At 38.0% G+C, this 25,268-nt stretch overlaps 1 protein-coding gene across 2 annotated transcripts in view; it reads left to right on the forward strand.

Moving 5' to 3' along the window:
• Nucleotides 1–25,268, forward strand: part of cspg4 (chondroitin sulfate proteoglycan 4) — a 56,733-nt gene that overhangs the window by 24,827 nt on the left and 6,638 nt on the right. For both annotated transcript variants that reach the window (XR_014202832.1, XM_082160080.1), the window contains exons 2-7: nucleotides 2,280–2,443; nucleotides 3,769–7,314; nucleotides 8,850–9,317; nucleotides 20,618–20,794; nucleotides 22,943–23,141; nucleotides 25,028–25,159. Coding sequence is in view for 1 of the 2 variants with exons in the window: in XM_082160080.1 (XP_082016206.1) it covers nucleotides 2,280–2,443; nucleotides 3,769–7,314; nucleotides 8,850–9,317; nucleotides 20,618–20,794; nucleotides 22,943–23,141; nucleotides 25,028–25,159 (4,686 nt within the window). In the remaining variant the exon portion in view is untranslated. The remainder of the gene's footprint in view (nucleotides 1–2,279; nucleotides 2,444–3,768; nucleotides 7,315–8,849; nucleotides 9,318–20,617; nucleotides 20,795–22,942; nucleotides 23,142–25,027; nucleotides 25,160–25,268) is intronic.

Genomic DNA, 25,268 nt, shown 5'->3' on the forward strand with positions numbered 1-25,268 from the left:
ACGAGTCTTGGTTAAATCTACGGTGCACGTTGAATCCTGGAATGGTTGGGGGTCTTCAACACATGTGTCCCATTAAGAATCCCCTCAAAGAGCTGTAATGGGTTCCAGATTCATACGTCCCGGCTCTACTGACTGTGGCCCTTGTGTCTCTTCTGGTCTGAGCATGCTCAGCGCGCACTGGCAGCGGATTGAACCTCAGAGTCCTTGGGCTCCAGTTGCCCAATCTGTGTCGGTGTGCTCCATGAATATTCCAACAAAAACAGATCTGATGATCCTAAAGCTAAGGGAAATATTCCCAGCTAATTCCATGTATTCTCTCTCTGGCTCTTGCAAAATCTCCTGTGTGTTTCAAAGGTCGTTGAGCACTGATATAAACTACATCAGACTAACGGGCTTCAGATAAATTGAGCTTCATTAAAATGGATCTCGCTTCTTTGGGTTTGCTCTGCTTTATATGCTATCCGAGGGTCTCAGATCTGTGTGGACAGTCTTATGCTGGCTCAGATCTAAATGTTACAACCTTTTCAGCATTATAGATTATTGTATGAGAGATCATATAAGCCTCAGTGTTTTGCTCTGCCTCCTGTTGTGTTTGGCTCTTTCTGCAAGATTTATGTGTTTGTTTTTTGGAGTGCATTGACTGAATGTATATTGGGCGTATCTTTGCTGAACTTTGAAGATCTCTGATGCTTTTTATGCATCACTCACTCAAATGAGTGCAAATGAGTGTTTCAGTTACTCTAAAGAGGGTCTTTGTTCATAAAATAGACGTTTGGCACATTAAAATGGTTTACTCCCAAATGCACATTCAGTTCACTGTAACATTATTTATGCTGAGTATTAAGTGTTCTCTCAAATCATTTTTTTTTCCTTTGTTCATGAATACAGAGAAACACAACTAGGCTGGTGGCCATGACTTAGGAGTTAGCGCTTAGCCATTAGCTAATGATTGATAGATGCTGCCTACTCTTTTAAGGATCAATACTTTTTAAAAATCTGTCATTATTTATTCGCCCTCATGTCATTCCAAAACCCAGACTTACTTTCTTAAATGTAACAAAAAGTTTTGAAGGATGTATTGATATACCATGCAATTACAATTAAAGGGTTCTCCAAATGTCAAGTTTCAAAAAGGATGGAAAAGAACCATAAACATAGTCCAAATGATTGTATTCCAAGTGTTCTGAAGTCAATAGCTTTGTGTGAGGAACAAACTGACATTTAAATCACTAATTTACTATTCCTTTAATGAAAAAAAAAATTTCTGACCTTTTTTAACCTTAATTTATCATGGTAAATTTGATCAGTACTTACTACTTTCTCTAAAAAGGATAGTTCACCCAAAAAGGAAAATTCTGTCATAATTTACTCACCCTCATGTTGTTCCAAACCTTCATGAATTTCTTTCTTCTGCTGAACACAAAAGAAGATATTTGAAAGAATGTCAGTACAAAACAGTTAATGAGCCCCATTGACTTCTATAGTATTTTTTGGGGGGCCCATCAACTGTTTGGTTACCCATATTCTTCAAAGTATCTTATTTTGTGTTCAGCATAAGAAAGAAATTCTTACGGGTAATTCTCCTTTTAAAACAATAATAAGTTAATATGTGATGTTTTTGTTGTAACAATAGTATTTTGGTGGACACTAATATTATCATGGTACATTTGTATCAAGGAGAGGAAAAAAACGTGTAAATGATCTGGGAAAAGGGAATTAAATGAGTCATAAATTGACTCCTGACCCTCTACCTAGACGTTTGACCATAGTTCCTGTGAGAATGTTCCATTTCTGGATCCTTCCCAAAATTCCATGAAGGGGTTTCCCAATGAGTCTGGTCATATAATGTAACCGTTGTGTAAACTCTGTTAATTTGGCCCCTGAAAACCTCTTCAGTAGAACAGAGGAACTCCTTGACATACGGCCCAGGAGTGATGCATGTATGATTTAATAAAGGAGTAAAAGCAATAGAGAAAAAAAATCTAACTTTCAGTCCAAGGCAAGTGGCTACATTAGCATACAGCCGGACATTATCACACTAAGCTCTGGGAATCCTGCAGTAAAGCAGTTATATAAACATTCTCATGGGGCCGAAGCTGGAACTCTTCAGAACAGTGTCTTTTCTACACAACAGCTGACAAGACAGCTGGAAAAGTTTTCAATTCAAACTTCCATCTGCTGTGTGTCTTCTCACTTCCACATTCACACGTTAATGGTGCACGTCATCATTAAAATATTTCTAGTAAAAAATAAAAAACTTTCTCCTTCTGTGTTTGCAGCTTCCTATTTTGGGGACAGCTACTGTCGAATAGATGCCATTCAAGACCTGTCAAGTTTTCAAGTGTCGCTCCAATTTAAAACCGGCAGACGTAGCGGCCTACTCCTACTGGCGGCGGGACACAGAGATTACCTCTCGTTGGAGCTCTACAATGGCAGACTACAGGTGAGATACATTTTGGGTTCAAATCCTTCAAGGGTCAATTTATAAACTTTTCGATCAGCAACAGCTGCTCATGTCCTTATATCACCTCATTGAGATTACTTCTAGTAGCTTTATTGCTGTAATTCACTGTCGGTCTGAATGCTCTTTATGTGTTAAATTGCTTTGGATAAAAGTGGATAAAAATGGTAAATTACTACTTATGCACTAAAGACAGAGATCAGATTTGGCTAAATCAGAAAGCACAGGGTGCAGTTCTTCAAACTGCAGATTATAACCCAGACTGTCTACACAAATAAATACAAACTCCAATATTTTCTCATGGCCCTTCAAGACTTCAGGCCCCCAGAATGAGCCACACAACGAGAAAATCTCTTGTGAGTTTTTGAGAAGCAGCCGTTTGGTTTGTGGTGAAGAGGGATGACTCACATTCGCTTCCAGCTCCGCTGTGACAGGATCGTCACAGTTTTTCAGCTCAACACATGGAAAAAGCTTCCACAGCTAGAATGAGTTACTGGTTTGCTCTGAGATATTTATTCTTCATCTGTCGCCTCCCTAGAAAATGGCTCCCGCTCCGCACAGATAAACACAGACGCTCAAACTGCCTGCATTATGCTGCAATATGAAACGGTACCAAGACTATTTCATCGGTGGCAGGATTTGTCATTAAAAACGCATTTCTACTGACATATTCAATTCATTCAGATTTACTTTTTTCATCTTTGGAGGCTGCAGATCTGAAATGAGATCTGTGATATTTTCCGTTTAAGTAGCTACACAGTGTTTGAAATAGTAGACTCATCCAGAGAAGTCTGTATCAGATTTCACAATTGGATGCATGTATAATGCACTGTGAAAAATCATATTCTTAGTCAGTACCTTTGTCTTGTTTTGTAGTAAAAATGTCTAAACAAGATAAATGTACATCAGAATTTTTTTTTAATAAGATATTAAGACAAGATTTATTGGTGGTGCAAAGAAACCCCAAACCACTGAACGAACCATATTCCTAAACAAGTCCAAGTATTAACCTTTAAAGCGTGCAATTCCTCTGGCACATGTGTGATACAGACATGAATGTTACTTTAAATGATACCCCTAGAAACAAACCAGAACATCTTACAATTGCATAGCAATGCACTACAAGACACTATGAACAGCTTAGAAACTGCACAACAATGCAGTGCTAAACACTCACAATACCCTAACATCATGGCAGCAACTTTTTCAAAGGCAAGCACCACACGCCAGTGAAAAAGGCGTTTACTTCTTATTTTCAACAGCCACTTTTGCTGTCTAATAATTTGTTTCTGTGTGTCTCTTTACAGGCTAGGATTGACATGGGATCTGGAGAAAAGGTTCTGGCCTCCTCAATGGGTCTCCAGCTCAGTAACCTTCTCGACCATCATGTGTCTCTCATTCTGAAAGACTCCAAACTCACTATGGCTGTGGACAACCTGTACACAACCTTCATCCCGGTTGAGGATGCAGATGAGGACCTGAACATCGACCAGGGTGTTTTCCTTGGAGGTGTGAGAGACCTGGAAGTGGAGTACCTGAGCACAGCTGTGCCCTTCCTTCGTGGCTGCATGAGCAATGTTATGTTTGAATCTCATGACTTTGATATTCTGGCTTTAGCGAATACAGTATGCTATGACACCAAGGAGACCTGCAGCAGCGAATTTGAGGCAGGGGACGAAGAAACCACCAGCTTTATCAGCCCGGACTCATTCATCTCTTTCCCTACTTGGACCAGACCTAGCTCAGGCTCCCGTAGCCTGGAGATGCTTATGAAGACGACCATTGAAGATGCTCTGTTGCTCTTCCACCCAGGACACCAGGCAGACTTCATTGCAATTGGAATGGCAGGAGGGTTCTTGAAAGGTGTAATAGACCTGGGAAGTGAGATGTATGTGCTGGACAATGGGGAAGTGAAAGTAGATGACGATCAGTGGCACAAAGTAACAGTTCAGATTAACCCCAATGTGTTTCAGATAAATGTGGACAGTAAACTGGTTTCACTCCCTCTTAATGAGTCGGAAAAGCTGGATCTAGTGGGAAACCTGTACCTGGGAGGCATTCAAAGGAAAATGAAGGATGTGTTTCAAGATAACTATTTGACTCGTGTGGAGGAGGAGTTTACAACTGAGTCCTTTATTGGATGTTTAGGAGATATCAAGGTGAATCAGAAAGGCAGAAGCTTGCAGGATGCTCTGATAACTAACGACATTCATGTGAAATGTGAAGGGGAGTATGATTACTCCACTTATGATGAGGATTTGGAGTCAACAACTTCACCTCCAGTAAGAATAACATACATTAATGCCAATACTGATATAAGACATTGTTTCCCTACAGAGGACTTACCAGATATGTTCCACAATATTTCCAAGCTCCTGGACATCACTCCTCTTCTAGTTCCTGAGGGAGGAGAGGCCGTTGTCGACATTGTAAACCTAAACCCAACATTTAACCTAAACGCTGCAGGTGTTCGTCAATCTCAGATCATCTTTACTCTGCTACAAAATCCTTGGTATGGACAGATTGAAATGGGCTCAAGACACTCAAAGAAGTTTACACTTCTGGATGTTGTTAACAAGAAAATCAAGTATCTCCACGATGGCAATGAAAAGTATGGAGATCAAATCCAGCTGGAGGTCATTGCACATGGAACGAATCTCCCTGAGTGCTTGCGTGTTGCACGCCAATATGTGCTACCGGTGGAGATCCTGCCCGTCAATGACATCCCTCAGCTCAGTGCAGGTGACATCTCAATCACAGCTAACGGGCGCACACGTTTAAGCCCAAACCTCGTCAAAATCTCAGACTCAGATAATCGTTGTGATGAACTCGTGGTCACAGTCACTTCGGACCCTACTTCTGCTGGATATCTGGAGAATGCTCAACAGCCAGGGTTTGGTCTAAGAGAGTTCACCTGTAGACAACTGAAAGAAGGAAATATCTACTACGTTCACAGGGGAGGAGAAGTGACTGGACTTACCCTGCATGTTTCAGATGGAGATTTGGTTAGCCAGTCAAGCACATTTAAGTTGCTCATCACCCAGCCACAGATTACTCTGGTCACAAATACTGGCCTCGTGATCAATCAGGATAGCAGTGCCCCTATTGGAATACAAAATCTGGCCATTTCTGCAACTCCAAAAACTGGAGATGTTGTTTATAATATCACTCAGGCACTTGAATTTGGAGAACTACAGCTGATCTCAGACAATGGGGTACCAAAAAGAGTCACACTATTTCATCAGTCTGATTTGGAGCAGAACCGACTGAAATACATTCCTAACCTCACAGCCGATCACAACAGCATAGAGACCGAGTTTATTCACTTCAATGCACAGCTTGGACAGGTCATCCTCCCAGACAACACATTTATCATCAAGATCATGCCTGCCGTTGTAGGAATAGCTAAAATGGTTCCTCTGGAAGTTGAAAATGGGCAGCAAAAGGTCATTAAGCCTGAGCAATTACAAGCTTTTGTGAGGATGGGCCAAACTGATTCAAGAGCAGTCCAGTACATGATTCTGAAATGCCCAGCCCAGGGAGTCTTGATGATGCTTGATAAAGAGTTGTCTGAGGGCAATACCTTTACCCAACAAGACATTTTAGATGGTTTCATCAGTTACAGCCCTCGTGTTCGCAGAGAAGCTGACTTTGAGGATCAGTTCCAGTTCAAAGTATTTGCAAAGGATCAGTACTCCAGCGAATACACCTTTCCCATCAAAATCAAGGCTGATTCTAATGCTCCTGTCCTAACCAACGAGAGACTTGTGGTGCTGGAAGGAAAGGAAAACATCATAAGTAAAGAATATCTCTGGGTTCAAACCTCCACTTCAACAGACTTTGTTTTCAGAATAACACAAGATCCCAAACATGGTCGTCTTATCAGAGACTCTCCACCGGGTCAGCAAAGATTTGAGGGTGCAATTCGGGTCTTTAGCAATGAGGATCTTTCTCTGAACAGGCTAATTTACAAACATGATGGAACAGGAACAAGCCATGATCAGTTTAACTTTCTGGTGTTTGATTCAAGAGGTGGCAATGGTGGGCAAGATGAGGGTCATGAGGTTATGAGGGGAGTTTTTAACATTGCAATGCAGTCCAGGAACGAATATGTGCCTCAAAGGACAATCCACAAACCTTTCAATGTTGTCAGAAATGGCCAGCGTTTATTAACCACTGATGACATTCTGTACAAAGACGATGACTCTGACTTTAATGACACCCAACTAGTTTATGCAAGAGTGGGAATTCTTTCAGGAAACATTGTCTCCTCAGTAGATGTAACACAACCTCTATACCGCTTTACCCAGGCTGACCTGAGGGACAGGAAGGTTTTGTTTGTCCACCATGGGGCAGATCGTGAGCTATTCAAACTTCAAGTATCAGATGGTTTGCACAAGACCACAGCTGTACTTCAGGTGCAAGCAGGTGACCCTTATTTACGTCTAGCCAACAATACCATGGTGGTCATGGACCACGGTAGCACCAAGACGCTAAACACCAGTCTGTTAAGTGCAGAGACCAACATGGACATCAGAAGTGCAGCTGAGATCATTTATGAAGTGACTTCTGCTCCCAGTGATGGTAGGATAATAGTCAGTGGAATTGAATCTTCCACATTTACACAAGAGGACCTGACTAAGGGTGTGGTTTCCTATGAACACAACGACCAGAGCCTTAGCTCGAAAGATTCCTTTGCCTTCTCTGTGCAAGCTAAGGGTTGGTCAACAGACGGCACTTTCAGGATTAAGATATTCAAGAAAGGTTACCTATCAGAGCCACGGATTGTGTCGAACAAGGGGATCATTGCGTATGAAGGGGAACATTCTGTTATTGACCAAACCCATCTGAAGGTAAGGCTCCCTTTCTTAAATGCATTTAAGAAAAATATTAATACATTTTCTTACCCTATTGGCAATTTTTATTGACAAGATTTTTTTCAAAAAGAGGTTTAAGTTTAAGTCTTTATAAACTGTTAGTAAAGCTGTTCTTAAACTTTGACCTCTCCATTGCCATCTGTGGTTGAAACATAAATTGCTAGTTTCTGCTCAATGTCTAAATCATTATTATAGGCTTACTACTTTACATAAATGTTCCTAAATTGATGGCTACTACAAAAAAAAAGTACACTATCACCAAATTCAACTCAAAAGTCTAAGTTTTACGAAGGTTTTAACTTGTGTTTCAGGAATGAGAACTTGAAAGTCTTATTTCTTGTCCATTCATAAGTTGTTATCCAAAGGAAAAAAGCCAGAGCTTTCAATGTTTGGCCAATTTTAAAGAGCAAAGTACTGTATGTCTTTTACATTAATACATTAGAAGAGAAATATTTTCATTTCACTTGTAAAATACATGACAAACACCTCGCACATTGAATAAATATTAAGATCAGTTTACAAAGACTTCCAATAGTGCTTAATGATAATTTGTGTTCAACAGCTGTTGTATTACAGTTGTTGAAGGTTCCAGAACCGCAAGAGCACTTCTCCCAAAATCCCTGAATGCTAGGCTCATAAATCTATCCAGGAGCTGCTTTGCATTTATTTGCAAAATTTGTGTTTTAGAAACAGGAAAAAAAAAAGGTTGTTGAGCCTCTGCAGTGGATATGCTATATTGTTGACGCTCCACTGAGTGTACTTTCAGTAATTACCCAAGTGTTGCCATAGAGGAAACAGTCTCCACTCAGTTTCATTAGGACATTTGCAAGTGCCTGACATTGATTTATATCTTTGCTACTTTTTCTCTAAGTATTTCTGGAATTTATCACATAAATATCACTTAATCACTTAAATAGAGGGTTTGGCATGAATCTCATTTATGATATCAGCTCAAGGTTTCTCCAATGTACCATTCAGAGCCATTTCATATATCAAAACATTTTATGTTTATGTAAATGATGCTTATATTGCCCTAAGATTTAAGCTGACCTTAAAGGGATATCTCAGCCAAAAATATAAAATCATCCGCAATCGCATGTTATTTCCATTTAACTTTCTTGTTCAACATAATTTCCGTTTTTCATATGTTCAAATATGGGATATCAAGTTAAGTCGCAGTTGACATCAGTGATATGAGATGTCATTTGTTTCATGACCTAACATTATTGAAATCAAACCTGGTATGATGAATCTTAATGTACCATATTTAAATGTATGCAAATATAAATTCTTCTACAGTTTGGATTTTGAATGCCCCGACGATGAGGCTTTTAATTTTCAGGTGAACTCGTCTTATTAGTGAAGAAGTTTTCAATATGTTGTGAATGAAATATTATGCATGTCCTGATCATTATTATTAAAAGATACCTGGTACCTGACTGTTTGTAGGGATATGCAGCATTTGAAAGCAGTTCTGCACTCGTTTGAAGGTCTTCTTTTTATCTTCTTAGGTGGAGCAGACAGATATCCTGCCCAAAGAGATGGTGTACTCCATCAAAGACTTTCCACGGTTGGGTCATGTGGTCAAATTCAACAATGACTCGGACAGCACGGCGTCACCCGTGCTTGAATATATTCAGTCCTTCACGCAGGAGGAAATAAACCTGGGCACAATCCTTTACGTCTCCGCCGCCCTGCAGGGCCGGGACCACTTCACAGCCGACGTCAGTAACGGCTTCACCACCATAGAAGATCTAGAGGTGCAGGTGGACATTGTTCCACGTATCATACCCGTCCAGGTGGTCAACCTCACCGTGAGGGAGGGTGGATCCGTGGCGCTGACCCAAGACATTCTGAATATCACACACCCCTTCTACAGGTCCATTAACATCGATTTTTTTATGGAGGAAGCACCTCAGCATGGAGATATCAAGAATCTGGATGAAGAAGACAGACTTGACACCTTCGCCTGGGAAGACGTGAGTGCCAACACATACATGTTATTTATATACAATTATAGTATTTATTAATATTTCATTATATTTCTATATAGCAGGGCTTTTCAATCTTTTAGATGGTCACGAACCCCCAAAATATGATCATTCGCGTGCGAGGGACCCCTATCCTAACATTTTAAAGACACAAGACAGCTATATATTTTCATGTTTAAAATTCTTTCTTTTTTTATTAGGCTACATTATGTCATTGCGTTTTTTTATTACCTGCAGTACAGTACTGTTAGATGTATGTTATTCATTCATTTATTCTTCTAAATAATACATTTGAATCAAATGTATTCATTTATTATTTATTTTAACCAAATTGCATTTATTTTAATCAAATTGTATTTTTATCAATTTATTTATTTTAGTTTCTAAGTTTAATCTTTTTATTTATTGTTTTTACATTTTTGCACTGCTTTTCTTATTTGTATTTATTTAAATGAAGTTTTATTTATTTAAATTATTTATTTATTTATTTTAATCAATTGTTTTTATTTATATATATATTTTTTTTTAAATCAAATTATATATAAATAATCAAATGTATTAATTTATTCTTTATTTTAATCAAGTTTTATTTATTTATTTTAATGTTTTTACTTGTTTATTTTAATAATGTTTTATTTATTTATTTTAATCAGTTTATTTTAATCTAATATATCAATTTATTTGTATAAAAGTGTATTATATTTTTTATTGTAATACATTTTTTTTAGTTATATATATATATATATATATATTCTTCTTTCTTTCTTTTTTTACATTTTCTTTTTTTTTCTTTTTTTTTACACTGCTTTTCCCTAAACTTTTCCACGGACCCCCTAACACTCCCTTGTGGCCCCGTTTTAAAAAGCTTTCATTTAATTTTATTTCAGTTTTAGTCATTTTAGTACTTCAACACAGACACAAACTAAAAAATTCAGTCATAATTGACTCATTCTGACTTTCTTTCTTCCATGGAACACAAAATGAGATGTTTTGCATAATGTTTTACGCTGCTTTTTACCATAAAATGAAAGCATATTGTGACCAGGCAATCTGAAAATCCAAAAAGGACATTAAAATCTCCATAACAGCAAACCACATGACTCATAATACTATATTCGACTATACTGATGCGACAAGATAGAAAATGTGCATAATATGCAATGCTTTCTGCAGTGGAGAGCATCAATAAATTACTGAAATTTCCTCACATAAAGCTGTATCTTGTCTTCAGAAGACTTGAAATGTTGAGTGAGAGTTGTAAAGGCCCCTTTTATGGAGCTTCTGTGGACCTTGACAGCAGTGGTCACAATATGTTTTCATTGTTTGCTCGAGCAGCTTGGAAATGGCTGTGAGTTTCACAGGAGAATGAAAGCCCCGACATGAGGGTGAGCAGATGATGACAGAATTTTCACCTCTTCTTGTTTATGGAGGAAACAGTGGGAACAACTAATGATGCTATAATTACAGGCTTATTTGTTTTGTTTGTTTGGACTTTGTGCCTGCAATGAGAGTTAATTCTTCTCACGATAAAAGAGCAGCACTGGAACCAGAGGAGCTGTCATTGGCTTTAATTAAAAGGGCGAACAGCCTTGTGTAATGGTTTCTCGGAGACTACCAGGATCCCTGTGTAGCATTTTGCCATATCGTTGAGGAACAGTCATGCGTAAAATAGCAATTCTGCATCTTAATTACAAGCCGTTCACAGAATAACAGCTATTGTGGCGGTCCTTGATCATGCCCGTCTGATGCTCGCTGTGTTTTAGAGGCTCAAGGAAACTATTTCTCTTTCTCTCACTCTCTTTTATGCCTTGTCTAAGCCCTTTTTGTTTCCATTGGGCCCCCTAAACTACTGTGCGCTATGATATCTAGCGGAGTGGCCCAGAGGTCTTCTAGTGGAAAGAATGAGCAGGGAAAGACTGGCGGCAGAATGAGTGTGCTGTTGTTTGAGAGAGCGGTTAGACATTGCTCTTTTGACTGCCATTCCAACTTGATGGAAACTCTGACTTGCGCTTCTCTGCTGCCGCCGGCCAAAATAAACTAGCCCATATATCCCGCAAATAAAGCATTTACACCGCGCCGCCAGGCACGCTACATTGAGAACAGAGATCAGGTTAACTCAGAAGCAATTCAGCCAGAACCGATGAATTTACTGCATTATTTTCAACTTCAAGCACATTCGGTGACACCAAATTGTGTCCGTTTTATCTGGATATCGCTGAAATAATTTTTAATGTAGTGTGTGAGAGATTAGCATCTTCACTACAGGTTATAGCTGGAGCATCACTGGATTCGTTGAAGTGATTCATCATAATCACCCTGTGATAAACCTGCTTGTATGTTGCAAAAAAATGTGTTTCTTACTCAGTATTTTTGCCTTGCTTTTCAGTAAAATATCTAAACATTCTTACATCATTATGTATTTACTTAAAAAGCTTGTTTTCTGAAAATATTATCAAAATTAAGTGATAAGAACAACAATTAACAAATTAAAAAATTACAATAATAACAATTTAAAAACAATAATTAAAAAAACTAAATATTAAAGCTGCCGTCGGCAACATTTTTTTTATCATATTCAGTGTAATCGACACTATAATCCGACAGAACAACATAAATAAGGTGGTTTTAGAAAAAAACCCGAGCTTCTAACTCCACCTGGAGCGTGTTATTTGTTTTGCAAAAATCCAGCGCTCCCGCTTCATCAGGTCCAATCAGCGCAGGGGGGTGTGAGATCTGACTGTCAATCACAGGTCGTGCACACGCCACAGATCCCCCCTCACTCGCGCACGTTAATATCCCATGCACACGCCACGCCTGAAGTTCGCCTGGAGATTGCATGAAGCGTGATGGCGGAGAGAAAATCTACTAACAAGCTTCCAATTCCTCGGTTATTGCTATCTATGGATAGATTAGCCAGGGCAGCCTACCTCCGAGTCCATGGTGTTGATAGATGCTGAAGAGACGGACGCGTTCACAGAAAATCAGGTACACACGCACAGTGACGCACTGACGAGCACGACCTCGATGGGAGGGTGCTCGCTGGTAGTGGGGAGGGGCATGAGAGTTGTAAACATTCAAAATTTTGGCTAATCGACCCAATCTGCCAGACTTGCCGACGGCAGCTTTAAAAAACAATAATAAAAAAATTAACAAATTTACAAATTTACAAATTAACAAAATTTAAAAGAAGAACAAATATGAGCCAATGAGGTAAGAAAAATGTTTTCCCTTTGAATTAAGTTTTTTTTTTTTTTAAACCCCATTGGCAGATTTTAATATTCTGTATATTCTCACTTAATTTTGGTAAATTTTTTGATAGTAATTTTGTGTAAATAAACATATCTTGATTTAAGAATGTTTCGATTTTTACAATGGAAAAATCCTTTAAATGTACGCATTTATTTAAAATATATGCACAATATGTATTATATCTAACTGATTATTAATGATAATTATTTAATGTAAGTTTGATATGCTAATTATGTCAAATCATTTTTTTTACATTGCCTGGAATTTTTAGAGGCCGCTTTATATACACTCACCTAAAGGATTATTAGGAACACCTGTTCAATTTCTCATTAATGCAATTATCTAATCAACCAATCACATGGCAGTTGCTTCAATGCATTTAGGGGTGTGGTCCTGGTCAAGACAATCTCCTGAACTCCAAACTGAATGTCAGAATGGGAAAGAAATGTGATTTAAGCAATTTTGAGCGTGGCATGGTTGTTGGTGCCAGACGGGCTGGTCTGAGTATTTCACAATCTGCTCAGTTACTGGGATTTTCACGCACAACCATTTCTAGGGTTTACAAAGAATGGTGTGAAAAGGGAAAAACATCCAGTATGCGGCAGTCCTGTGGGCGAAAATGCCTTGTTGATGCTAGAGGTCAGAGGAGAATGGGCAGACTGATTCAAGCTGATAGAAGAGCAACTTTGACTGAAATAACCACTTGTTACAACCGAGGTATGCAGCGAAGCATTTGTGCAACACGCACAACCTTGAGGCGGATGGGCTACAACAGCAGAAGACCCCACCGGGTACCACTCATCTCCACTACAAATAGGAAAAAGAGGCTACAATTTGCACGAGCTCACCAAAATTGGACAGTTGAAGACTGGAAAAATGTTGCCTGGTCTGATGAGTCTCGATTTCTGTTGAGACATTCAGATGGTAGAGTCAGAATTTGGCGTAAACAGAATGAGAACATGGATCCATCATGCCTTGTTACCACTGTGCAGGCTGGTGGTGGTGGTGTAATGGTGTGGGGGATGTTTTCTTGGCACACTTTAGGCCCCTTAGTGCCAATTGGGCATCGTTTAAATGCCACGGCCTACCTGAGCATTGTTTCTGACCATGTCCATCCCTTTATGACCACCATGTACCCATCCTCTGATGGCTACTTCCAGCAGGATAATGCACCATGTCACAAAGCTCGAATCATTTCAAATTGGTTTCTTGAACATGACAATGAGTTCACTGTACTAAAATGTCACACAGTCACCAGATCTCAACCCAATAGAGCATCTTTGGGATGTGGTGGAACGGGAGCTTCGTGCCCTGGATGTGCATCCCACAAATCTCCATCAACTGCAAGATGCTATCCTATCAATATGGGCCAACATTTCTAAAGAATGCTTTCAGCACTTTGTTGAATCAATGCCACGTAGAATTAAGGCAGTTCTGAAGGCGAAAGGGGGTCAAACACAGTATTAGTATGGTGTTCCTAATAATCCTTTAGGTGAGTGTATATATATTAAAAAAAGGCTTAATGATAGACAATATTTAAATAATTAAATCTAAACAATGGTTTGGAGTATAAATGTACGATTTGACTTTTTCTGTCAAAAACTAAGCGACTCAAACTTACAAAGCAAGTCACGTATGCTTTTATTGTTATTGAAAACAGCAGCGTTGACATTTTGAAGGTCTGAAGTTGAAAATGACTGAATATTTCTTTCAGCGATTGAAACGCAGCAAGACATAAGTGGTGTTCAATTGACAGATCTTCTGCAATGAACATAGCTCTCAGATCAGAGAGAGAAGGACAGGACAAGAGAGCGAGAGAGAGAGAGAGAGAGAGAGAGAGAGAGAGAGAGAGAGAGAGAGAGAGAGCGAGAGAGAGAGAGAGAGAGAGAGGGATCACAGATGGAGGACAGATTGAATTTGAAGTTCAGAATCAATGTCTTGTGGTGGCTTTAGTCCAGCTGTCAGAATAACTTCATTGTGTGCAGCCGTTTCACTCTACATCTTAATACACAATGTCTTAACCGCTCTGGCTCTTGCTCTACGTTTCCTTTCTTCGGTTATGCAATGCTTTCTGTAACACAACTAATGCAGACCATATGGAGTGAAACTACTGGGCAGGAATGGAACCAAAGCAGAATTGTTCCTAAATTAAAGACGTATGCGTCATGCTCATTACCGGCCGAATGTGGAGTTTCTTTATTCTGTGTTGTGGAGTCAGCGGTTGGTTTGTGTACCGGCGGTCACCGCTGCCACACCAGGGGACAGATTGTAATGATAGCTTACGGTGCAGCGTAGTAGAAAACATTCACAACGCACCGAGATGAAAACGTCTCAAAACAGCTCAGGGCTTCAAAAAGAAAGAGAGAGGAAGAATATTAGCAATCTGGAATACATTTCTCCTCTGCTACATACACTCTTATGTAGATAGTCACCAATAGTTATCAGTTTATTCAGAAATACAGCGATTTACAAACTAAACAGCAAAAATTGTAACTGCTTTTCTTTGCTTCATTCAGAGCTTTGGCCTTTTCCTTGAATACTTTGATTTTACATTGGACAACAAGTGGCAATTGTTTACTGTAGTAAATCAAATGTATAGCTTGCATAAAATCAAACTGACATAATAAAGGAATATTTCACCCAAAAATGAACATTTTGTCATCATTTGCCAACCCTTATATCGCTTCAAACCTGAATGAGTTTATTTCTTCTGTGGAGCATAAAATAATATATTTTGAAGAGTGTTGGTAACCAGACAGTTTCAGTACCCATTGATTTCCATGTATTTTTGTTCATACAATGGAAGTCAATGGGAATCGAAACTGTTTGAAAACCAGCATATGTTCTTTTAAGATCACAGAAGAAAGAAAGTCATACAAGTTTGAAACGACATAAGGGTGAATAAATTATGACAGTATTTTAATTATTTTGGCGTACTATCCCTTTAATATTATTATTTACATTGTTCGTATTAGCATTAGCATTATCAAGGATTATTTCACCTATTTTATGTCATAAAACCTGTCGATGTTGACATCTGTGACCAATTTGACTTGATTCTGCCGAGTGACGGATGAATTTGCTGCCCAAATGTACTAAGAGTTTAATTCGAATCAAGACCTTTGACGTCAACATTATGATTAGCATTAGCACACGCACTCTGAAACAATGGGCTGTGGTATTCATACAGGAGAGTCGTTGTGTTTCCTGTTTCTTTTGTTCCCGCTTCTCCCTCTCATTTCCTGTCCTTTCTCTACTATAATATTAATCAAATGGCAAAAGGTCAAACATAAAATAAACAAAGATTCTCAGCCACTAAGATGTTACCTGAAACATTTCACCAGTGTTAGAAAATTGACATCTTCTGTAAACAGTCGCTAACAGTATTGATTTCCTGGCAAACACAACGATTTACTGACTAGACAGCGGCAGAAAGGAAATGAAGCTCAGGTTTTCTCTACAGAAGCTTCTGTTTTCTCAAAGCTTGCGACATATCGGTTAGCATACATGCTGTGTTTAAGCCACACACTGCAAAAATGGCTTCTTACGAAGTTAATTAGACTGTTTACTTGTTTTCCAGTTAAAACAAGTGGCAAAATTGTTTAGAAAATCAAATTGGACATCAAATGTAGCTAAAATCAAACTGATATTAATATTAATAATATTAAAGGGATAGTCCACCCATAAATAAAAAGTATTAGTGGTGTCAACGATAATCGATTCGGCGATGCATCGCAATGCGGGGCATGCACGATTCAGCATCGATGCGGCAAAGTGCCATAATCGATTATGTCACTGTTTTAGGGGTGTATTAAACCGTTCGGTACAAGGCACGCATTTTCAAACCGAACGGTTATTTCAAATGTAAGCGCGTCGCGAGCGCGCTCATAATGTAGACGCTGGCGCGACCACAACATCAAATGGCAAACGCAATGTAAGCGGAACGAAACTGAGCTAACGTTACTCGTGACGGACTGTTTATCAGTTTGGACCAAAGCAGCGCGAGCCGATCTTATACAGCGCTAAGAGATCCAGTGAAGAAAGCATTTGAATTCGCCACTAAAGTAATAACACCGCTGCGAGATCTAATGAGAAACATTCACATTTCTCCGTTATTAACAGATCAAACAGCGCTGACGTGGAAACCAGGAAGAAACATTGTGACATGAATGAACTATACAGTGTCCAACATTCACCATGGATTTACTGTAGTAACACTAACTGCAACTTTGGAAGTTTGGCAGGAATAGTAGGCTATAATGCTTTCAAGTAACGTTATGTCGGATTTATTTCGACATTATGAATAACATTGCTGCCCTCAAATGTTAATCTGAACTAAAATAAACATTTGTTTATAAGCACAAAATATTAGCCTACATTTATTTTTTTCCGAGCTGTTTTGTTTTATATGCTCGGATGTTCCTAAGACGAGTCAATTATAGCTCCATCATTGCTCAAAGAAAAAAATATCATACTTTATGATGTTAGTTTTAAATAAAAAAAGAATTAAAAAAAAATCAAGGAAATTTCTCTGGCATTTCTTTCTTTTTGCTGTATCGAAAACGTACCGAACCGTGACACAAGTGTATCGTATTGAACCGAATCGTGAATTTTGTGAACCGTTACACCCCTACACTGTTTATTTTCTGGCCTCGAGTTGGACAATAAAGTTTAAATTTAATTTCAAATGGTTCTCAAGCAGAGAGAAGAGAAACATTTCTCATTCAAAGCACTGCAGCAGTGATTTATGTTTTCTTTTTCAGGTTTGAAAATGCCATATCCAATACCCTGTACCATTCAATTTTATTTTATTTAATGACATTTATATCAAAGATACAGGAGAGTGATAATACACACATAGCAGCCAATAAAATCTGTTGTTCAATATCTGACTGCTTGTATTGCCTCATGACTGATGAAAATCTTGCCTTGTTGTGTGCAGTAGAATTTTGATGCATCGTCGCAATGCATCGTAGAATCGAAATGAATCGAATCGTTACCTGGTGAATCGTAATCGAATCGAATTGTGAGGGCAGTGCCAATGCACACCCCTAAAAAGTATGTCATTTACTCACCCTCATGTCGTTTCAAACCTTTATGATTTTCTTTCTTCTGTGGAACATAAAAGAAGATATTTTAAAGAATGTTGGTTACCAAAAAGTTCTGGTTCCCATGGACTTTCATTGTGTTTTTTCTTTCATACAATGGAAGTAAATGGGAACCGAAAATGTTTGCATTCGATATTAAGACTTGTTTATAGTGTGTGTGTGTGTGTGTGTGTGTGTGTGTGTGTGTGTGTGTGTGTGTGTGTGTGTGTGTGTGTGTGTGTGTGTGTGTGTGTGTGTGTGTGTGTGTGTGTGTGTGTGTGTGTGTGTGTGTGTGCGTATTAGGGCTGTCAAAATTAACGTGTTAATTTTGTGATTAATTATTTGTGAAGATTGTTTTAAGTTTGCTTGTATTCAAAATTATTACAATATAAATTATTACAATATAAAACTATAATAAAAATGTCATTGTTATGTGTGATTAATCACGATTAATTCTAAAAGTGTGCGATTAATTAACGACTTTTTTTAGCGTTTGACAGCACTAATATATATATATATATATATATATATATATATATATATATATATATATATATATATATATATATATATATATTAAGAATTATATTTGTGCATTTTAGTGCTCATATGGCTAATGCAATTTGAACCAAGCTTGTGATTAAATCCATGGTTCCCGGTCTTTTAATGCCTCCTCTAATAAAAATAAAAATAGCAAGATCATTGCATAGAAATATTTCACCTCTATTACCAATGACAACTTCCGTAAACAGTCGCCATATGTTATGGATTTCCTGACAAACATGAGACTATGCAGACTAAACTATGGCAGAAAGAGGTGAAGCACAGCTTTTCTTGCCTAGCAATTCTGACACTTTGAGTTGTGGTGCAACTATATTTGTATGTTTTCTAAAGAAAACGTGAGTGGTCGTGGTCAAGGAAGTGTAATTGGTTAGTATAGTTTGTACAGTATATATGCATTTAGGTCATCATCATCTGGAGTGGGTTCAAATCTGTACAGCATATGACATACGGCAGACGCCTGACCTCCTGCGCCGGACACACTAACACACTTCAGTTTCACAGGACACACTCGCAGCTGTGGGGCTTCCTGCAGTTTTGCATTATGTTCGTTTGACCAAATCTGCGCTTTGTTTAAAAAGTGCCTGACCACCCACGTTAAATCCAGTTTAGTGTGACGGATGTACATTTAATTATGTGATAAAATCAACTGAGAAGCGGCTTGTTTGCTGTCTGCATGGAAGAACAGCTTTATTATTCACAACCATGTTAAATCTATACATAAAAAGTTGGAGTTGGGGATTCGTGTTTGGAGCACATGCTCGAACAAACGTTACTTGTGACATTTAGTCATGGTTAATGTGATTCAAATGCATTTTTTTTTTTTTTTTTTTGTGATGCCTCCATCCTTTCTATACTAAAAATAAAAATGGCAACAGCAGAAAAATACAAGAAAACAAACAAAGATTTTGATTAGCAACATGAAACAATCCTGAAAACAGGAACTGCAGTTACCATGGTAGATGTTTGTTTATTTAAAGGGATAGTCCACCCAAAAATAAATATACTCTCATTATTTACTCACCCTCATGCCAACCCACTTGATTTTCTCTCTTCAGATAAACACAAATGAAGATTTTTAGGAAAATAATCCATCTCTGTGAATCCATATAATGAAAAACACTTTAGACATTGTACTATAACTATAACTTTGCAACTTCATGTCAACTAACTGTCATTAGAGTATTAGTAGACTCTGTTTAATATCTGCTAACACTTTATATTGTTGCTCCCTCCACAGATATTCCACCGACTACAAGTAACTTTGCAACTACATGTTAACTTACTTCCCTAACCTAACAGTCTATTAATTGAGAGTTAGTTGACATGTAGTTGTAAAGTTAGTAGAACTATAGAATGTCTAAAGTGGACCATCAAAAATAAAGTGTAACCGAAAAATATAAATATTTTAAACTCTTCTAAATATAAACCATTGCTTCCGGCCAGCTGCCCTAGGCATGTTCGCAACTTCAGCTTGACATAAATGTAAGTTTGTGTGAGAAGTAATCAACCCGCGGAAAAAATTACTCGCGGCAAGAACGTAGGAGTAGGAGAATGACATGGAATGGAAGAGATTGTTGAATAAAGTCGTTATTTTAGGGGGTTTTTGCACACAAAAATTATTCTCGTCGCTTCATAATATTAAGTTTGAACCACTGTAGTCACATGGACTATTTTAACAATGTCTTTACTACCTTTCTGGGCCTTGAAAGTTGCAATTATGTTACTGTCAATGGAGGGACAGAAAGCTCTCAGATTTCATAAAAAATATCTTAATTTGTGTTCCGAAGATGAACGAAGGACTTACGGGTTTGGAACGACATGAGGGTGAGTAATAATGACAGACTTTTCATTTTTGGGTGAACTAACCCTTTAAAAGTAGCCCGGAAAACCGCAGACTTGCCAACACTGCTCGTTAGTTGGCCAGAAGCCATGGTTTATAGTTAAAATACTAAAATATTAGTATTTTTATACCTGCACCTTTCGTTTGGCTTCTTTTATCCACTGGGGTCGTATGGATTACCGTCATGATCGTTATGTGTGGTTTTTCAAGCGTCAAATGAGCGGCTATCATTCACTTGCACTATTTGGACTCACAGAGATGTATTATTTTCCTTAAAATGTGTGTTTATCTAAAGAAAGAAAGTAATATGCATCAGGTATGGCATAAAGGTGAGTAAATGAGAATTTTTCAATTTTGGGTGAACTATCCCTTTAAGTTGATCTGATCTTTTTGGAGGGAATCTGACTATATCCACAGACATTTGTATTGTCCCTTCACTTGGAAAATGACCAAATAAAGCCACAGTAAAACCTGAAATGCTCTAATGGTCAGAAAAAGGATTAGGTGTGAGTGATTGGATTTCTGATATCTCTTGTGTGTATCCTCAGGTACAACAGGGAAAGGTGTACTACTACCATGACAGCAGTGAGACCACAGAAGACAGTTTCACTCTCACGGCGTCTTCTTTTGACATCACCCGCCGGAGTGCGCCCCTGACTGTCGGCATCACCGTCCTCCCTGTGAACGACGAACCGCCTCGCATCCAACGCAACACTGGACTGGAGGTAAACAAGCTGCCCGTCAGTCCATTTTCCCAGTTTTAAACATTAATGAAGCTTCTAGAACAGAGACGTAGTCGGAAAATTCAGAGCGACTCCCGCCACTGGAACACAGAGTGTCATTCAGTGCTTGCTCGATGCTGTCTGTGGTTTCTGGTCGCCCTGGAAACTCATATTTTTGGAAAACCATGAAGGTGGCAAGAATTCAGCTTCTGGGCTGGAGGGAAACCGACCAATCAGAGATGCCGCTTGACTCCCGCAAAATGTAAAATAATAAATAATGATATGTGTGTTTTTCCACATGCGGGTAGTTCCCTTTCTCTCGCATGCGCTTTCTCTCTGTCTGTCTCTGTATCAGACATGCTTTCATCCAGGACACATCAATTTTCAATAGTTAGCTTACTAATGATAATAACAGAGAAGATCTAAATTCAGACCTGCTCTTCCCAAAATTGTAAACACAATTTACCAGCACAGTGTCTAAGGCACACACTCATGATCCAATAATTTTTCAGTGAGATTACCCAATTATATTTCACCCCGAAATCAAAAAAAAAAAAAGTGTGTATGTATGTATAAACACACACACACACACATACATACATATATATATATATATATATATATATATATATATACACACACACACATAGACACATATTTACAAACTTTTTATGTTAAATGCGATTAATCTAGATTAATCGATTTGACAGCACTAATATAAATATGATTATATAAATAAATAATAGATAAATGCATACATTCTAACTTAATGCAAGTCTCATTTGCGTTTGAAAAAAATTATAATAATATTTACACTTTATTTTAAGGTGACATAGTTACACAATACTACAATATTAGTAATATTAATTAACTACAGAGTTGCGGTTAGGGTTTGGTTTAGGGTTAGTTACATAATTTACAGTTATTGCTATAGTAAGTACATGTAGTAATGTTTAACTGCGTCACCTATAATAAAGTGTTACCTAATTTTATTTTGATACAAATAAAATTAATTCTCAGTTGAATGTAAAAAATCTACGGTGATTTTCATCACCGTAATGAAAAAAAAACAAAAAAACTTAAGTGGGTCATTTAAATTCAGTACAACAAATTCTATGGTATCTACTACTTTTTAAGTACCTTACAATTGAAATAATCACTATTTTCACATTACAATAATGAGAATAAGCTTTTTTTTTTTTCATATGCATTTTTTTTTGCAGTAATAAAGTGCCAAAAAATCCTAATTGTCCTAAAATAGCTTCATTTTAAAGATCTTTTTCGTATTTGGTATGAAATATGAAACTTTTGTGAGATTCATCCACACAAACACACACTCACAGTAATATATCAGACACACCAGTCCAATCAGAGAGAGATTGCGGTTTCCCATCAAAGCAGGCCTCAGCACAGCATGCTGGGATTTGATTTGCCGTGCAGCCTCTGATCCATGTTACATCTATTAAATATTGAGTATGAAGAAACAGCAATTTCCAGCCCAATTTGGGATATTTTTGTTTCATAAATTTCAGTTGCACTGTACTCTGGTCTAGTGCTACCATCTAGTGGAAGCCCATGCACATACTACACAGAAAATGATGTAAAGGTGTTTGAATGGTCACCAGGGGGCAGTGCAGAGAGTTATCTGGTATGACTTATATTTACCCTGGTAATGACACTGCATTATCCTCCATTAAATAGCACTCGTAAGAGGAAAGGAGATGATTTTACATGCACTTAAATCTTGAAGGTCACATTAGGTTAAAACTAGATTACTAAATGATAATGAGCTTGTGGACCTTTCTGTTCCAGGGCACCACTACGCCATGTACTCAATTCCAGTTTTTTCTTCCTCTTCTACACTCAGGCTCCCAGGAGAGCGGTAGATGGAGGCAGAGAAAGCGTTCAGGAACAGATAAATGTGTGGCAGCCCTGCACTCTCCCAGCTGAATTTGATCGTTTAAGAATGTCTTACCACAACTTGTCCATTACACATCCATTAGAGCAGCATCAGAGGAGACATAACTGCCTCTTTCACATCCCAACAACTCCAGACAGTTAGACACCTCTGAAAACAACAGTTTAGTTGTTCCATCTTGTTTATTGGTTTGTTTATCTCTCTTTGTCCGTGTGTGTGCTCTCTCCTTTCAGCTCCTAGTCAGTGAGGAGTCTGAAATCACAGCCAATATTCTGAGCAGCGATGATCTGGACACCCCTCCAGAAGAGTTGGTGTATTCCATCGAGCAGCCAAGCAATGGGATTGTTGCCTTTAAAGTGTCTCCAGATGACAGTGTGGACAGTTTCACCCAGGCTCAGATTAATAATGGAGAAGTTTTATTCATTCATCAGGGTGGGTTGACATCAATTTCTCTGAATTGAGTCCTTTAAAACTTTTAAAAACAGAATAAAATATCAGCTACTACAGAGAAAGCAGTAGGTCATCTGAGGATGGACCAGAAAAGAGACTTTGGGCCTGGACATGTAAGCAATCATGTAGAGCACCTTGTGTTAACAGCCATTTTCAAGGCCCAACCACCATAGCAAGATGTTAAAAATGAGCCAGAGCACCTTAGAAACTGCATAGATAAAATCCGCGCAAAATGACCTGGCAGCCACAAGCTTACATATCACTTACATGCTTAAAACAACTCAGAATTCCTCAGAACACCCTTAGCAATCATATAGAGTAGCAGCATGCAAACAAACTATAGAGTGCAACAGCGCCCGCCCACTTTTTTAGCTGAAGTATTTTTTTCATTCATCAACCAGCTACGAGGTGAATCATAACTTTACTATCTTTGGTTTGAAGCAAAAAAGTTTTTGAAAATTGGACAAAAATACAAGGTAAAAGACTGAGTGCTTAATGGCTTTAGTGAAAGAAAGAACTACAATCCCATGAAGCTTTGCGAACAGAATAATCAAGGTAAAAACAATGAAGAAATATAAAACTACTCATTTAAAAATGTTGATTATATCTATAGAAACTATCTATTTTAAGTTTATTACAAAATATGTACATACATGCAAATATTTCAGTATTTTGAGACGTCATTCGCAGTACTTCATGGGAGTGGGCGGAGCTAATGAGATCTGCTTGTAGCGACTGTCTGATTGGTGGAATTTTCTGCACACAAGTTAGAATAATGCGGCCTCACGACTTCAACAGAAGCGAATACCATCGATTAACAACATCGTAGCTCACAGTAGGGCTGTCTAAAAAGGTTTCAAAGTTATCTTTAAACAAATCTATTTCTCTATGTTGAAAATTAATTGAGTTTTTACTTACAGAACTTGACTGTTGAACTCTATTTGGAACACCTTAGCAACATGTAAAACCCACTCAAAACACCTTTGCAACTGCACAACAACACGCTAAAAACAACTGGGGAACACTTTAACAGTCATATAGAGTAGCAGGATGATCAAAACAACATTAGCAAATATGCTATAACCCACACCAAACACCTTAGCATCAATATAACAGCACGCTAAAAACAACTCGAAACACTTTAACAGTCATATAGATTAGCAGGATGATCAAAACAACATTAGCAAATATGCTAAAACCCACACCAAACACCTTAGCACCAATATAACAGCATGCTAAAAACAACTCGAAACACTTTGACAGTCATATAGCATACAGCAAGTCATGATAAAAACATCTCAGAATACCTTAACAACTGCATTGCAACATGTTAAAACCCACTCAAAAACACCACCTACATAGCAACACGTAAAAAAAAAAACTTAGAACACATTAGCAATCATATAAATTAGCATGCAAAAAAGTAATAGGAACACCTAAGCAAACACATAGCAATTTGTTACTTAAAAGCCACTTAAAACACCTTGCAACACAATAAAAACTACTGTGAGCACCTTGCAACTGCATAGCAAGATGCTAAAACCCACTCATTTATCAAAAGTAAAAAAAAATTTTTTAAATTGCCATCACAATTACGCCAATATAATTTTTATGGCAAATATTGCAACAAAAAAAAAAAAACTTTTTATTTAAAGACCCCAGAAACCAATACACTGTCACCATCGAGACCTTTTACAGTCTCCAGATAACCATATAGCAACACAAATAACTTTATTCCTCCAAAAAATGGTTCTTGATAATAAAAAGGTTAGTTTGATATATCTAATGTGCTGCAAGGAACCATTAAAGAACCTTTATTGTGAGTATAACATGATGTAGTGAGAATGATTGCTTGTGTCTGATCTCAGGCTCAGAATCGGGTGGGTTCAGCTTCACCGTGACTGATGGAGAACACACTTCACCACTCTACCAGTTCACTGTCAAGGCAAGACAGCTCACCATCTCAATGGTCGCAGAGGGAGAACTCATGGTCTTCCCAGGTGGGCGCCACACGTCCCAAGCTTAAATCTAAACACCTGTACATTTTACATAATTTTACATTTTCCCCATCATGAACAAACCGTAATCTTATCTGGAACAACCTACTAG

Source organism: Leuciscus leuciscus (genome assembly GCF_965113295.1).
Source record: "Leuciscus leuciscus genome assembly, chromosome: 25".
NCBI classification, from domain to species: domain Eukaryota; kingdom Metazoa; phylum Chordata; class Actinopteri; order Cypriniformes; family Leuciscidae; genus Leuciscus; species Leuciscus leuciscus.